General features: G+C 41.1%; 1 protein-coding gene across 1 annotated transcript; it reads left to right on the top strand.

The window, feature by feature from the left end:
• Positions 1-1,222: 1,222 nt before the first annotated feature.
• On the top strand, positions 1,223-15,628 carry LOC148126003 (uncharacterized). The gene is given in 6 exon segments (XM_087928900.1): positions 1,223-1,374; positions 1,604-3,298; positions 3,301-3,402; positions 3,438-3,514; positions 4,924-5,173; positions 13,387-15,628. Coding segments are annotated over 6 exon segments (4,092 nt in total). The 5' UTR covers positions 1,223-1,295; the 3' UTR covers positions 15,276-15,628.
• Positions 15,629-17,418: the final 1,790 nt, after the last annotated feature.

Here is a 17,418-nt window from a genome sequence, read left to right as displayed (position 1 = left end):
GAAGGAGTTATATAGGTATGATCTCTCTCTTCTTTAAATTACATGTTACGTCAGCCAGACCAAATCTTGCCTGCTAATTAAGTCAAAGGGCACTGAGCAGTGTAATATTATACGTGTTCACCCAAAAGTAATGCATAGAGTACCAGTAGGACTTACATCTTATTAAAATGTATGTTCCTTTTTTTTAAGGTATGCCCTTTAGACGTGTTTTGACTCCAACAGAGTAAAACGGAAGAATCTGGGAGCAGTATCTATGTAGGTAGTGACAATAAAGAACTAAATGATGAATAAATGGCATTATAATTATTCTTTGCAACACAAAGAATGAGAGAAAAGGAATGGGATAGGAGGGTAAAGAGAGGACACTTTTGTCAGTTTGACACTTAAAATCCTGAATGTGAAGCTTTGATGGCCACCCTCTTCAGACATAGACCAAGTATGATACGGATAGTCCTTGAGTTACAACAATTCATTTAGTGACCATTTGAGGTTACAAGGGCACTGAAAAAAGGGACTTCTGCCTGTTTTTCATAGTTATGACCATGGCAGCATTATGTCGTGTGATCAAAATTCAAACGCTTGGCAACTGATTCCTATTTGTGACGGATGCAATGTCCTGGAGTCATGTGATCCCCTTTTGTGTCCTTCTGACAAGCAAAGTCAGAGGGGAAGCCAGATTCACTTAATAACTGTGTTATTAACAACACTTAACAACAATAGCAGGAAATGTCATAAAATGGGGCAAAACTCACTTAAAAACTCTCTTGTTTAGCAACAGAATTTTTGTGGTTCTAAGTTGAGAATTACCTGAATTACCTGTATTACCTCTATCGATCCATCTATCTATTCACCCCAATTTCTCACCCTTTCTTTGTTAACCCAAAGGTACTTTTTAAAAGAGGCAACTGGACGTTATGTTTTTTCTTTGAATATATCTTTACCTTCTCATCCAAGATGCTTGGAAGCATTTATAAATAATAAATCCCCCTCCCCCATACAGTCAGAACTGAAGAAGCTTCTTGGATGAGAAGCAAAACATAAGTTCAAAGAAAAACCAGAAAGTCCAGTTGCCTCTTGAAAAAAAGCACCTTTGAGACAACTATGACGTCTCCGTACACATGATTTCTTTTTTAAGCAAATCCTTGCAGTTTTTAAAGGGGTCACTCAGCGTTTAAGCCAATCCAACTTTCCCTGTGGACTTTGCTTGGCTGGGAGACGCTCAGATCACGTGACTCGGGGGGGGTGTTGCAGCCCTCATGAATAATGCATAGCGGTTGCTAAGCGCCCAGATTTGAATGACGTGGCTGGGAGGACATTGCGAACGTAAGTGCGAGGACTGGATGGAGCGTCAGGACTGGCGGGCTCCCGATGCAGGTAGGGCGCAGGGAACTCCCGGGCAGGGAAGGAGGGAGGGAGGCTGACGGGGAGCTCGAGACCCGGCCTGAAAGGCGGGGCGGAAGGATTTGTCGTCCTTCAGCCTGACTGAAAGGCCGGTGAGGGAAGCGGCTTCGGCCTTCTTCCCCGGGCGGGCTTGGGACTGCTCTCGGCGGGGAAAGGGACGAAGCCCTGACGCTCCTCTCTTCCTCCTCCTTCCCACCTTCAGGAGGACGGACGGTCCTGGCGGAGGAAGAAAGCGCCGCCCGAGAGGAGAGGAGCGGGCCTCGCGGAGCAGCCCTGCCCACCTCAGGAGGCGGCGGCGGGAAGAAAATCCCGGGCGCTGCACGGCTGCAGAAGAGCCGTCCGCAAACCGGGATGAGGCGGAGCCGAAAAGGACCCCGTGAAAGGACGATGCCCGGAGGGAGAAGCGGAGAGAAGGAGGGAAAGGCGGGGACAAGCGGAGCCCGCGAGACGCTCCCGGAGCGCGGAGAGTCCTTCAGCCCAGACGGAAAACGCGGGAATCCCCGAAGAAGAAAAACCCAAAACCAGGGAGAAAAGAAACACGAATGTACAGAATGTGGAAGATCTTTCAAAATAAGTCAGCAGCTTCAAAACCACCTGAGAACCCATTCAAAAGAAAAACCATATCAATGTCTGGAATGTGGAAAGAGCTTCGCTGTGAGGGGAACTCTTTATTATCACCAAAAAATTCACACTGGAGAAAAACCTTATAAATGCCTGGAGTGTGGAAAGTGCTTCGCTGTGAGGGGAATTCTTGATAATCATCAAAGAATTCACACTGGAGAAAAACCTTATAAATGTCTGGAGTGTGGAAAGAGTTTTACTCAGGGTGGACACCTCCGTCAACATCAAAGAATTCACACAGGAGAGAAATCATATCAATGTCTGGAATGTGGAAAGAGCTTTGCTGAGAGGAAAACTCTTGACATTCATCAAAGAATTCACACAGGAGAAAAACATTACAAATGTCTGGAGTGTGGAAAGAGCTTCACTGTGAGGGGAACTCTTGATAATCATCAAAGAATTCACACTGGAGAAAAACCTTACAAATGCCTGGAGTGTGGAAAGAGCTTTAGTCACAGTGGAAACTTCCGTCAACATCAAAGAATTCACACAGGAGAGAAACCATATCAATGTCTGGAATGTGGAAAGAGCTTCTCTGAGAGGAGAGGTCTTGAAAATCATCAAAGAATTCACACAGGAGAAAAACCATATCAGTGTCTGGAATGTGGAAAGAGCTTCTCTGAGAGGAGAGGTCTTAATAATCATCAAAGAATTCACACTGGAGAAAAACCTTATAAATGCCTGGAATGTGGAAAGAGATTTAGTCATGATGGAAACCTCCGTCAACATCAAAGAATTCACATTGGAGAAAAACCTTATAAATGCATGGAGTGTGGAAAGAGCTTCACTGAGAAGAGAACTCTTGATATTCATCAAAGAATTCATATGGGAGAAAAACCTTACAAATGTCTGGAGTGTGGAAAGAGCTTTACTCAGGGTGGACACCTCCGTCAACATCAAAGAATTCACATTGGAGACAAAACATATCAATATCTGGAATGTGGAAAGAGCATCACTGTGAGGAGGGGTCTTGATAACTATCAAAGAATTCACACTGGAGAAAAACCTTATACATGCCTGGAGTGTGGAAAGAGATTTAGTCAGGGTGGAAACCTTCATCAACATCAAAGAATTCACACTGGAGAAAAACCTTATAAATGCCTGGAGTGTGGAAAGAGTTTTACTCAGGGTGGACACCTCCGTTATCATCAAAGAATTCACACAGGAGAAAAACCATATCAATGTCTGGAATGTGGAAAGAGCTTTGCTATGAGGAGAACTCTTGATAATCATCAAAGAATTCACACTGGAGAAAAACCTTAAAAATGCATGGAGTGTGAAAGAGCTTTATTCGGGGTGGACACTTCTGTCTACATCAAAGAATTCATACTGGAGAAAAACCATATAACAGCCTGGAATGTGGAAAGAGCTTCAATGAGAGGGAAAATTTTTAATATTAATCAAAGAATTCACACCAGATCACCTCCGTCAACATCAAAGAATTTACACCAGAGAAAAACCATATAAATGCCTGGAAAGAGCTTTACTCAGGGTAAGCTAACACCCAAGAAGATAGGCTCCAGATCCAGATGGATCTTGACAGACTAGAACACTCGGCCATATCTAACAAAATGAAATTCAATGTAGAGAAAAGTAAAGTCCTACACTTAGGCAAGAAAAACCAAAAGTACACATATAGACTGGGTGAAACCAGGCTCAATAGCAGTAACTGTGAGAGGGATCTTGGAGTCTTAGTGGACAACCAGCTAAATATGAGCCAGCAGTGTGCAGCAGCAGCCAAAAAAGCTAATGCAATCCTAAATTGTATCAACAGGGATACAATCAAGATCAAGGGAAGTACTAATACCACACTATAAAGCCTTAGTAAGACCACACCTAGAGTATTGCATCCAGTTTTGCTCACCACATTATAAAAAAGATGTTGAGACTCTAGAAAAAGTACAGAGAAGAGCAACCAGGATGATTAGGGGACTGGAGGCTAAAACATACAATGAACAGTTGCAGGAACTGGGTTTGGCTAGTCTAGTAAAAAGAAGGACCAGGGGAGACATGATAGCGGTCTTCCAATATTTGAGGGGCTGCCACAGAGAGGAAGGGGTCAAGCTATTTTCTAAAGTATCTGTAGGCCAGACAAGGAATAGTGGATGGAAACTGAACAAGGAGAGATTTAACCTGGAAATAAGGAGGAACTTTCTGACAGTGAGAACAATGAACCAATGGAACAGCTTTTCCTCTGAAGTTGTGGGAGTGCCATCACTTGAGACTTTCAAGAAGAGATTGGACTGCCATTTGTCAGAAATGGTGTAGGGTCTCCCGCTCGGGTGGGGGGTTGGACTTGATGACCTATAAGGTCCTTTCCAACTCTGATTATCTGTTAAATCTGTTAAGGGTGGACACTTCCGTCAACATCAAAGAATTCACACCAGAGAAAAAACCATATAAATGCCTGGAGTGTGAGGAGAAAAAGTGTGTGAAAAGAGTGTGAAAAGAGCTTCACTAACAGAAGAAATCTTTATAAACATCATATAAACCATTCAAATGGTTAAGTATATTCTCAAGTATTTAATTTTCTTAACATACAGATGCACAATGATGAAGACAATTATATAAAACTACTTAGGCAAAATTAGATTTGGAAAAACCTACATCAGTGCTAGGAAGGATTGCTACGGTGAAAATGAATATCCTACCAACATTGCTGTTCGTGTTCCAAACAGCACCTATAAAAATTGAAAAGAAATTGTTTGATGATTTGAATAAATTGATTTTGATAGTTATTTGGCAAGGAAAAAGTGAGAATAAAATTGAAGATGTTACAAGAATCTATGGTAAAGAAAATGGAGGGTTTGGACTACCAAATTGGTTCTTATATTACCAAGTATGTGATAACATGGCTGAACAAATGAATAACTCTCAGGCACAAAAGACTGTTATACTTAGTGTGGAAAGAGCTCTACTCAGAATGGACACCTCCATGAACATCAAATAATCCACTCCGGAGAAAAACCTTATAAATGCCAGGGGTGTGGAAAGAAGTTCAGTTGGCTGAGAAACCTTTATACACATCAAAGAATCCACTTGGGAAAAATCCTCTGTAAATGCCTGGACTGTGGAAAGACCTTCAGTCGGAAAAACAGCCTTAATAGGTATCAACTCATTCATTCCGGGGAAAACTATAAATGCCTGAAATGAGGAAAGCGTTTTATTGACCGATATCAAAGGATCAATCATGATTCACTAGGATTCAATCTGTCATAGAGAAGAAAATTTAGAAATGTACAGAGTGGGAAAAATCCTTTAAAACAAATGGAAATATCCAAAACTACAATGGAACCTCGGGTACAAATGCTTCTGACCAAATCAGGTGACGACCAAAATTTTGGGAAAATAGTTGCTTCTGGTGGCGAGTAGATTCTCTGGTGCCGATCCAATACAGCCGTGGTGATTTTTCCTGCCATGGTGATTTCTGCTTCTGCTCATGCACAGAATTGTAGGCAAATGTGCAGTCAGTCTCACTTCTGTTTGTGACCAAATTGGGTTGCAACCGAAGTCCTGGAACGGATCATCATCACCCGAGGTTCAATCAATCAAACATTTATTGTCAATTCAAAACATGTGTATAATGAAATTGAAAATGATAATCTACATGGGAGAGGAACCTTCTAAATTAATAGAGCATGGCTAACATGTTTTAGAAACAGCAAAATCAGTTTAGCTCTGATGAAATGCTCTAAGGTTTCTCAAGGTATGAGAAAAGGCAGGTGTATGGATTCTTACACTTCATTGCCATCTCAAATTGTATGTGTCAACGTGAGGAAGGACTGTATCATTAATTCAAATATTCCAGGTCATATAAACTGAAACATTTTACTGTTCTTTCCATTACTAATCAGTAAATAGTACCCACAGTTAACATTGGTTCAACTTTACTATTGTTTCATTATTGTTAAATAACGGAACATTTTACTATCTCCTTTATTCTTATGGTTTGTTTAGCAGTTTTGCTATTCTATATTACCTCATAGTTTAATTTGAATTATATAACAAATCATTAAGTGTTTTGCATGATCACATTTTTTCCTATAAATGAGTCCACAACTTGCAAATCGTGCAAGGAATATGAGCAACGGTATTCAATTGTACATTCTTATATAATCATCGCAAATTTAATTCAGTCAATCAATGGTGCTGTAGTTTAATATATTACCTAGGAAGGTGGGCCAGAGTTGGTCTTTCCCTTTCAGTAGTAGAAGTTCATGCTGAAGTTAACCTTCTACAGCAACCCCCTTTTATCTTCTCTTCCTGGCTTTGTAAATATACCCCAAGTATGAACTACTTTCATCTCAGCCTTTCCATCTTGGCTGGAGCATATCTCTCCCAAACAGGTGTTAGGCAGCAAGCAGAGAAAGCCAGATGTATGCCACAGTATCTAAAGCTGCTTCCTTTCAGGTATCTTCTCAGTGCCAGATGTAACCCCTCTCTCCAAAGTAGCTTTGTCATCCAGCTTTAGAGATCTTGCTAAGTTTTGCCAATTACTATTTTTAGTGCAACAGAAGGTGGAACATTTGAATACATGACAAGATCTTCTTACTACTTGTAATTGGCTTTTAAGCACTGAGTAAGCCAGACAAATCTTATTTCATTCTTGGGTTAGACAGCTTCAATGCCAGATGGATTCATAACCGACATACAAACCACATTCAACATGCAGTCCTTAATGAAATTATACTATCTGGAGGGAAATAAGTAGTGGAGTTCCCCACAGTTCTGCCTTAGGCCAGTACATTTTAATATCTTCATAAATATTTTAAGATGGGATTTATGGAGAACTCATCAGATTTGCAGATGACAGCAAGCTGGCAGCAAAAAGTAGAAACCAATAAGAGTACCCCACCTCCCAAAATTGAGAAGGAGAATCTGTTGGATCCAGAGCCATCTCTGGACTGTGGTTTTGCATGTCCAGTTTATTGCATGATCACAATGCAAACCCTGCTTTTTTTGAGAAGTAATGTGACAGGAATTAAAAAGGCTCTCCAGAGTTCGACAAAAATTTCAATGAAACATAATGAGCCAGTGTATGTCTGCTGTGATCCCAAATAAACTGAAAATAAGTCTGCAATAAGAGTGGATTTTTTTCTCCCAATTACTGTGATCACCCCCTAGAATAGCGTCTACTTTTCCAAATCCCAGATTTCAAAAACTAGAGTGGAAAATGGAAAGCATATAAAAAGGATAAGTGGTGGGTTGATAACTACCTCCCGACACAGTATTTTTCAAACTGAGCAACTCCTAATTCCCTAGCCAGCATGACTCAGTGGGGAATTTTGAGAATTGAAGTCGACACATCTTAAAAGTTGCTGAGTTTGAAAGACACTTCTCTAATAGAAAGGAAGCTTGAGGCTTTTTACCACAGAAAAAAGGGGAAAAATAGGAAAATGCATGAGGGGTTATAAAATTATCTCCCAAAATCCACATTTAAACTCTGTGTTTAGAAAAAAAGAGGGGTGTTTTAAATGGAACATCTGCAAGATTGTTACAGTTGATCAAAAACCCTATGTGGATTGTATAGCTGAGGAGTCTTTGGAATTTGAAGATTTAGCTACAGACAATTGATCTCTACCTATAAATGCTTTCTCTGTGAATTCTCTTTTTCAATAATCCTAAATATCTGGTAACAGAGAATTTGCTGGTTCTTGAGCTTCCTTAAATTCTGGAAAATATTACAGGAAAATTTGTTTTGCAAAGAACAAATGTAATGATCATATTCAAGGTTGTTAGCACCAACTGTCTCTGGAGATTTCCTTATTCCAAGAGCCAATATATTATATTGACCACTGTGAACTACAACAGAATTCATGTTCTTACTTAATGATGCTAAGAACAGAAATCCCATTGTTAAGCAACTCACACATAAGTTTAAAACCATGTGACTATGCCACTTAGGGTTGTCAGTTATGGCAGTCCCAGTGAGGACTGTGAGTTATTTACTTTATGTGATCATAACTTCCAATTTCCTGGTGGCTTCCCCATTGACTTTGCTTGTTGGAAGCCTGACAGGGAAGGCTGTGAATCAGAATCCCATGACAATGGGATGCTGCAATGGTCAGAAGTGTCAGCTAGTTGCTGATTGTCGGAAACTCAAACGTGGTTGCGTCAGACTTCCTGCTGGTTTCCCCATTGATTTTGCTTGTTGGAAACCAACAAGGAAAGCTGAAAATTATGATCAAATGACAACTTGAAACTGACAATCAGAAGTGTGTGCAGATCACTGAGCTTCTGAAGCACAATTATGTGGCTGCAAAGGTACTGCGATGGCCATGACTTTGAGGATCAGTTGTAAGTACCACTCCTTCAGTGCCATTGTCGCTGAACGAGTGTTCATGAAGCAAGGACTACCTGTATAGCATAGCACCACTGAATTTTCTGAAACTTCTCAATGCAATGGGAGAGCATTTGATATCTTAATTTGAAATCAGATTCAAAACAGTTCTAGCTAAAGCGATGGAATAATTCTGCAGTAGAAGCTACTATAAAGATCTTATTACTTTGGCTGGCGCTTCAAATATAGGTCCTTGGAGTGATTCTGAATCAAGAACTCACCTTCACCTTAACATCATCATGTAAACTATCCTTGAAATGAAATTTAGGGATCCTGAGGTCTCTGGAAGAACTACAATCCTAAACTTTGATAAATCACAACAGCTATGCTAGGTGAATACCAGCTGGACATGTGGCATTTAGTCTGGACATGTATGAGAACATCTTCCCAGCCTCATATTTCTCCAGCCTCACCTCCTAATTGTCTCATCTCAGCAGCAACAGGCTGTAAGTGATAAGGCATGACGTACAGGAAGGCAGTTGAGAACCTGGAGAAGTATCCAAGGACAACGTATGGATAAATGTTCTGATGTCAATCTCCCAAATGTTGCAGTTTTGTAGTATGCTTCATCTTAGAAACTGCCTGGAGTTAAAGAAATTAGAAATGTCATTTGTGAAAAAGTTTAAGCAGCTGGAGAGATTTCAAGCAGCTTTTGCGGTAAGGGCTAGCTTAATGTAACAAAGAGAAGTTTCCAACCAGCCTGGTATTCATCTCTGACGTATTCACAATTAAAGAATGACAGGTCAGCAACAACTGAAGGGAATATTGTTGATTTAGTCCATGTTCCCAGCTTGTTTTTTCTAATACATGCTTGTTTCCAGCTAATTATGTCCTTGCTTAAGTCTTCAGCCTGGTTAAATATCTGTTGAAGCTTTTCTTGATATGATTGGTTGATTATTTGGATTTTGTCATCTGTTGGCTTTGCTTGATTGTCCTTTAGGTGGACCTAAAGGACGATCTGAAGCTAAGAAGCAGTGAGGTCTTTGAACCAGGCATTTTGCAGAAGAGAAAGTATATAGCTGCTAGAGGTGGCAACATTTCTACTTGTGAGTTGACTGCTAAACTGGATTAAAGGCAGTGTGTTTTTCACCTGACCTATTGATAAATATCTATGGAGATTCTCAGTCCTCCAGGTCATAGTTGTCCCAAAGGTGCTTTTTCAAGAGGCCACTAGACTTCCTGGTTTTTCTTTGAAGATGTACCACTTCTCATCCAAGAGGCTTCTTCTGCTTGGATGAGAAGTGAAACATCTTCAAAGAAAAATTAGAAAGTTCAGTGGCCTTTTGAAATGCACTTTGGGATGACCTATTGATAGTTTAACTTTTTGTCCTTTTGTCTATAAAGGAGGTATAAGGGAATATCTTCTGTTTTTCTCTCTCACGGGCTTGTCTCTCTTCAAGATGTAGCTTAGGAAGAAACAAGGCCTACCTTTTTACTTCTATATCAAGAATGTCTACTAGAATTCACTGCTAGCTGGGCTAAGCCTATAAATCCATATGAGAACTGGGGTGACATGATTGCAACATTCCAATGTTTGAGGGGCTGCCAACTGAGTCCTTTCTTAAAAATTCTTTAAAATGTTAATCCTGGGGGTATCTTCCATTTAATAATATCGTGCTGTTCCTCCTGCTGTTCGCTTCTTCCACTGTCTCCTGCACAAAACTTATTCCAGTCTAATCTTCCCCTTCAGGGTGGCATTTAGACCACTGCCTCAGGCGTCTTTGGGAGGGAGCCTTGCCAAGTTGGAGAGGGAATTTGCGGCTCCCCTCTTCCCGGCTGATGGTCTCCCTTTCCTCTCCACCCCTACAAGGTGGCTTCTGCCCCAAATCTGGATGATCGGGGTTCTCCGATGCCGAAGCACGGACCAAAGCCGTGCACGATTGCGGTCAGCGCTCTGTCTTCGGGGAAGCTCAAAACTGGAATCTCTTGGGAGAGACTTCTATAATCACAAATGAGAGAGGATATCTCTCTGACCTGGCATAGGTGATGGTCAGCTGGAAATCTTTTACGCTGATTTTTTGGTATATTTATCCTACATTTACTTTAGTAAGTAAGAAGTAATTTCAATAAGACTATATTCCAAATGGGTGCTGTTCAAACTTGAAAAATGTAAGATGTATGGACCTCAACTCCTAAAATTCTGTGAATTGAAGCACACACATCTTAAAATTGCCAAGTTTGAAGAATAATGTTCCTTTGGGGGGGGTACCACTTGAGGTCACATCAGGGTATTCTTGAAAGATGCCACTCCCCAAGCTCAGAGGCTGAGACCAAAATGAGAGAGATAGGTGGTTGAGTTATGAGCATGAATCAAGCAGCCAGCTAGTCAACCATCCATCCATCCATCCAACAAACAACCACCCAGCTAGTCAACCATCCAGCTAGCCAATAAACAATCAACTAAACAGCCATCAGGCCAACAGCTAGCTAGCCAGTCAATCAACCAACCAGCCAACTCTCACATTTCCAGATTTTTGCAATACTGAATATGAGAGGGAACTTAGGATCCACAAGGAACTCAGAGAGGGAGATATAATTATGGTCATAAAGGAACATGATTTTTCCTCTCACTAGACATGCTATGCTATAAGAGCCATGGAAGCGCAGTGATTAGAATGCAGTATTACAGGCTAATTCTGCCAACTGCCTGGAGTTCGATCTTGACCGGCTCAAGGGTGACTCAGCCTTCTATCCTTCCGAGGTTGGTAAAATAAGGACCCATATTGTGCGGGGCAATAGGCTGACTGTCTAAACCACTTAGGGCTGTAAAGCACTGTAGGACAGATTCCCCACTGAAATGGGAAAAAGGTTAATCTGATGAAGGGAGTTTAACAATGAATACGATCACCAAATGAATAAATGGCATTATAATTATTCTTTGCAGCAAAAAGAATGAGAGAAAAGGAGGGAAAGGGAAGAGGACACTTTTGACAGTTTGACACTTAAAATCCCAAATGTGAAGCTTTGATGGACACCCTCTTCAGCCATAGAGCAAGTATGATACGGATAGTCCTTGAGTTACATCAATTCATTTCGTGATCATATGAAGTTACAAGGGCACTGAAAAAAGGGACTTGTGTCCATTTTTCAAAGTTATGACTGTGGTAGTTACTGAGATCCTATAGATGGCGCTAGATGCTAGCAGCAAACTGCAGTTGTCTAGAAAACTTATATGGGGCCTCTTGGCTACTGGCACAATCTCATTCCCTATATATTGGTGAAGGTGGAAAGTCCCGGACTTTCCAGACATATAGGTGATCTCATTTTACTAACATCACCACTATTCCAAAGGATTGGTTGGAAGCTTGTACCAATGTGTTTGGGAGGTTGCACCCATGTACGATCTATTCTCCAATCCAGATGCTGCATCTATGTTGCCTTTGTCTTCTTGGAAAAACCCTATAAATGTAATAAATGCTGCCCATGCAGTCAGACATTTTTGCACCACGAATAATGACTGGTCTTTGATCACCACATATGACCATTGCAGCATCCCCTTGGACATGTGATCAAAATTCAGATGCTTGGCAACGGATTCATATTTATGACAGTTGCAATGTCCTGGGATCCTTCTGACAAAGTCAGAGGGGAAGTCAGATTCACTTAACAACTGTATTATTAACAACAATTGCAGTGATTCACTTAACATCAACGGCAGGAAATGTGATAAAATGGGGCAAAACTCACTTAAAAACTGTCTTGTTTAGCAATAGAATTTTTGTGATTACAAGTTGAGAACTACCTGTATTTAAAGACAAACTTCAGACTGAAGGAAATAAAATGAAAAAAATTATTGCGGTCGTTTACCAGCACAGATTGAAGCAAAATAAGAAGAAAGCAGCAGGTTTAGTCATATGGAGTGGTCAAAAAAGTCAAGATGGCGATCCCAATAGTGTAAGAAAGATCCACCTGTGGAGCAGAAATATGTGGTTTTTGTGTGCAATACATGCGTTCATTCATTCCATATCCGTTTGTCTGTCTGTCTGTCTCTCTGTCTGTCTCTCTGTCTAGTCACCCCAATTTCTCAATCTTTCTTTGTTGACCCAAAGGTTCTTTTTTCAAAGAGGCAAATGGACTTTATGTTTTTTCTTTGAATATATCTTTCCTTTCTCATCCAAGATGCTTGGAAGCATTTATAAATAATAAATCCCCCCCTCCCCAATCCAGTCAGAACTGAAGAAGCTTCTTGGATGAGAAGCGAAACGTAAGTTCAAAGAAAAACCAGAAAGTCCAGGTGCCTCTTGAAAAAAAAAGCACCTTTGAGACAAAACCATGACGTCTCCGTACACATGATTTCTTTTTTAAGCAAATCCTTGCAGTTTTTAAATGATCACTCAGCGGTTAAGCCAATCCAGCTTTCCCTGTGGACTTTGCTTGGCTGGGAGGCGCTCAGATCAGGTGACTCCGGGGGGGGGGGTGTTGCAGCCCTCATGAATAATGCATAGCGGTTGCTAAGCGCCCGGATTTGAATGACGTGGCTGGGAGGACATTGCGAACGTAAGTGCGAGGACTGGATGGAGGGTCAGGGCTGGCGGGCTCCCGATGCAGGTAGGGCGCAGGGAACTCCCGGGCAGGGAAGGATGCTGACGGGGAGCAGCAGGCCCGGCCTGAAAGGCGGGGCGGAAGGATTTGTCGTCGGCCTGACTGAAAGGTCCGTGAGAGGCGGAAGCTTCAACCTTCCTCCCCGGGTGGGCTTGCGACTCCCCTCAGCGGGGAAAGGGACGAAGCCCTGACGCTCCTCTCTTCCTCCTGCTTCCCACCTTCAGGAGGACGGACGGTCCTGGCGGAGGAAGAAAGCGCCGGCCGAGAGGAGAGGAGCGGGCCTCGCGGAGCAGCCCTGCCCACCTCAGGAGGCGGCGGCGGGAAGAAAATCCCGGGCGCTGCACGGCTGCAGAAGAGCCGTCCGCAAACCGGGATGAGGCGGAGCCGAAAAGGACCCCGTGAAAGGACGATGCCCGGAGGGAGAAGCGGAGAGAAGGAGGGAAAGGCGGGGACAATCGGAGCCCGCGAGACGCTCCCGGAGCGCGGAGAGTCCTTCAGCCCGGACGGAAAACGCGGGAATCCCCGAAGAAGAAGAACCCAAAACCAGGGAGAAAAGAAACACGAATGTACAGAATGTGGAAGATGCTTCAAAACAAATCAGCAGCTTCAAAACCATCGGAGAACCCATTCAGGAGAAAAACCATATCAGTGCCTGGAGTGTGGAAGGAGGTTCGCTGTGAGGGGGACTCTTTATTATCATCAAAGAATTCACACAGGAGAAAAACCTTACAAATGCCTGGAGTGTGGAAAGTGCTTTAGTCAGGCTGGAAGCCTCCATCAACATGAAAGAATTCACACAGGAGAAAAACCGTATCAGTGTCTGGAATGTGGAAAGTGCTTCACTGTGGGGAGAGGTCTTGATAATCATCAAAGAACTCACACTGGAGAAAAACCTTACAAATGCCTGGAGTGTGGAAAGAGCTTTAGTCAGGCTGGAAGCCTCCGTCAACATCAAAGAATTCACACAGGAGAAAAACCGTATCAGTGTCTGGAATGTGGAAAGAACTTCACTGAGAGGAGAACTCTTGATAATCATCAAAGAATTCACACTGGAGAAAAACGTTACAAATGCCTGGAGTGTGGAAGGAGCTTTAATCAGGGTGGAAGCCTCCGTCAACATCAAAGAATTCACACAGGAGAAAAACCATATCAATGTCTGGAATGTGGAAAGAGCTTCGCTGTAAGGATAAGTCTTGATAATCATCAAAGAATTCACACTGGAGAAAAACCTTATAAATGCCTGGAGTGTGGAAAGAGCTTTAGTCAGGGTGGAAACCTCCGTCAACATCAAAGAATTCACATTGGAGAAAAACCATATCAGTGTTTGGAATGTGGAAAGAGCTTTGCTTTGAGGGGAACTCTTTATTATCATCAAAGAATTCACACAGGAGAAAAACCTTACAAATGCCTGGAGTGTGGAAAGAGCTTTTGTCAGGGTGGAAACCTCCATCAACATCAAAGAATTCACATAGGAGAAAAATCTTATAGATGCCTGGAGTGTGGAAAGAGCTTTAGTCAGGCTGGTAGCCTCCGTCAACATCAAAGGATTCACACAGGAGAAAAACCGTATCAATGTCTGGAATGTGGAAAGAGTTTCACTGTGAGGAGAGGTCTCGATCATCATCAAAGAATTCACACTGGAGAAAAACCTTATAAATGTCTTGAGTGCGGAACAAGCTTTAGTCAGGGTGGAAACCTCCGTCAACATCAAAGAATTCACACAGGAGAAAAACCATATCAATGTCTGGAATGTGGAAAGAGCTTCACTGTGAGGAGAGGTCTTGATAATCATCAAAGAATTCACACAGGAGAAAAACCTTACAAATGCCTGGAGTGTGGAAAGAGCTTTTGTCAGGATGGAAACCTCCGTCAACATCAAAGAATTCACATTGGAGAAAAACCTTATAAGTGCATGGAGTGTGGAAAGAGCTTTAGTCAGGGTGGACACCTCCGTCATCATCAAAGAATTCACACTGGAGAAAAACCATATCAATGTCTGGAATGCGGAAAGAGCTTCGCTGAGAAGAGAACTCTTGATAATCATCAAAGAATTCACACTGGAGAAAAACCATATAAATGTGTGGAATGTGGAAAGAGCTTTGGTCACATGAGCAGTCTTTATATACATCAAAGAATCCACTGAAGAGAGAAATCTTACAGATGCCTGCAGTGTGGAAAGAGCTTTACTCTGGGTGGACATCTCCGTCCACATCAAATAATTCACACCGGACAAAAACCTTACAAATGCATGGAATGCAGAAAGAGCTTTACTCATAGTGACCTGAGGTTCAATCAAACGTTTATTGTCAATGCACACGTGTATAATAGAATTAAAAAGTATAGGAATCTACATGGGAGAGGAACCTTATAAATGGATAGAGCATGGCTGACATGTTTCAGTAACAGCAAAATCACTTTAGCTTTGGATGAAATTGTCCAAGGTTTCTCAAGGTATGATAAACTCGAATATTTATTACTGACCTAATTACACCTAAAAAGGCAGGTGAATGGATTCTTACACTTCATTGCCATCTCAAATTGTATGTGTAACCGTGAGCAAGGACAGTATCATCAATTTAAATATTTCACGGTATCCAAACTTCTGAAATATTTTACTATTCTTTCCATTTACTAGTCAGTAAATATTAACCACAGTTAATATTGGTTCAGTTTTACTATTGTTTTATTATTGTAAATAAAGGAAAATTTTTACTATCTCCTTTATTCTTATTGTTTGTTTAGCAGTTTTGCTGTTCTGTATTACCTCATAGTTTAATTTGAATTACATTACAAATTATTAAGTGTTTTGCATGATCACATTTTTCCTATGAACGAGTTCATATCTTGCAAATTGTACAAGGAATGTGAGAGCAACAGTATTCAATTGTGCATTCTTATATAATCATCGCAAATTTAATTCAGTCATTCAATGGTGCTGCAGTTGAATATATTACTTAGGAAGGTGGGCCAGAATCGGTCTTTCCCTTTCAGTAGTAGAAGTTCATGCTGAAGCCAATCTTCAACAGCAACACCCCTTTTATCTTCTCTTTCTGGCAATAAATATACCCCAAGTATGAACTGCTTTCATCTCAGCCTTTCCATCTTGGAAAGTATTAAAGTATTAAAAAAGATACACCAAAACAAAAGGTAGTTTATTATGTCATGACTTTAATGCTTAAATAATAACAAGGTACACAAAACTATATTGTTACAACATTTTAAAATATTAATCAAAACTATTACATAACAAAATTTTACAAAAAACAATAAAACTCCCAAATTGCTTTTCTATTATCGTCCCAAGTTATAGTTTTCTTGTGTTTAACACGAGCATCATCAGCTGTGTGATGATGTGCCCGTAACCACTTCTTTACTATAGGAACAGGGTCCTATTCTTGCACGGGTAAGCCAATTAGGCTGATGGTCAGGAGGTTTGTAATATTGGAAACTGTAAGGCCACTTCTGCCTTCTGAACATATTATGTTCATCTGCGAGAAGCCCTTTTCTGCCTCTTCTGAACTGACTGCAATTGTTTTAATAATATCTCTAGCCTTTTTAATGCTGAAAGGAATTGTATCATTTTTAGAATCTTTCAGTACATTTTCTATGAAATCACAATAATTAATATTGATTTCATAATTGAAAATTTGACCAAATGCAATGAATTGTCCTTCAGCTGCTCTCCGTGGAACCACCACTTCTTCAAAAGTCTAGCGGCCTCTTGGAAAAGCACCTTTGGGACAACTATGACCTGGAGGACTGAGAATCTCCATAGACATTTATCAATAGGTCAGGTGAAAAACACACTGCCTTTAATCCATTTTAGCAGTCAACTCACGAGTAGAAATGTTGCCACCTCTAGCAGTTATATACTTTCTCTTCTGCAAAATGCCTGGTTCAAAGACCTCACTGCTTCTTAGTTTCAGATCGTCCTTTAGGTCCACCTAAAGGACAATCAAGCAAAGCCAACAGATGACAAAATCCAAATAATCAACCAATCATATCAAGAAAAGCTTCAACAGGTATTTAACCAGGCTGAAGACTTAAGGACATAATTAGCTGGAAACAAGCATGTATTAGAAAAAACAAGCTGGGAACATGGACTAAATCAACAATATTCCCTTCAGTTGTTGCTGACCTGTCATTCTTTAATTGTGAATACGTCAGAGATGAATACCAGGCTGGTTGGAAACTTCTCTTTGTTACATTAAGCTAGCCATGACTGCAAAAGCTGCTTGAAATCTCACCAGCTGCTTAAACTTTTTCACAAATGACATTCCTAATTTCTTTAACTCCAGGCAGTTTCTAAGATGAAGCATACTACAAAACTGCGCCATTTGGGAGATTGACATCAGAACATTTATCCATATGTTGTCCTTGGATACTTCTCCAGGTTCTCAACTGCCTTCCTGTACGTCATGCCTTATCACTTACAGCCTGTTGCTGTTGAGATGAGACAATTAGGAGGTGAGGCTGGAGAAATATCTGAAGCTGAGAAGATGTTCTCATGCATG

Source organism: Pseudonaja textilis, chromosome 3 (genome assembly GCF_049901715.1).
Source record: "Pseudonaja textilis isolate UNSWEBS1 chromosome 3, rPseTex1.2, whole genome shotgun sequence".
NCBI classification, from domain to species: Eukaryota; Metazoa; Chordata; class Lepidosauria; order Squamata; family Elapidae; genus Pseudonaja; species Pseudonaja textilis.
This window is presented reverse-complemented; position numbering and strand designations above follow the sequence as displayed.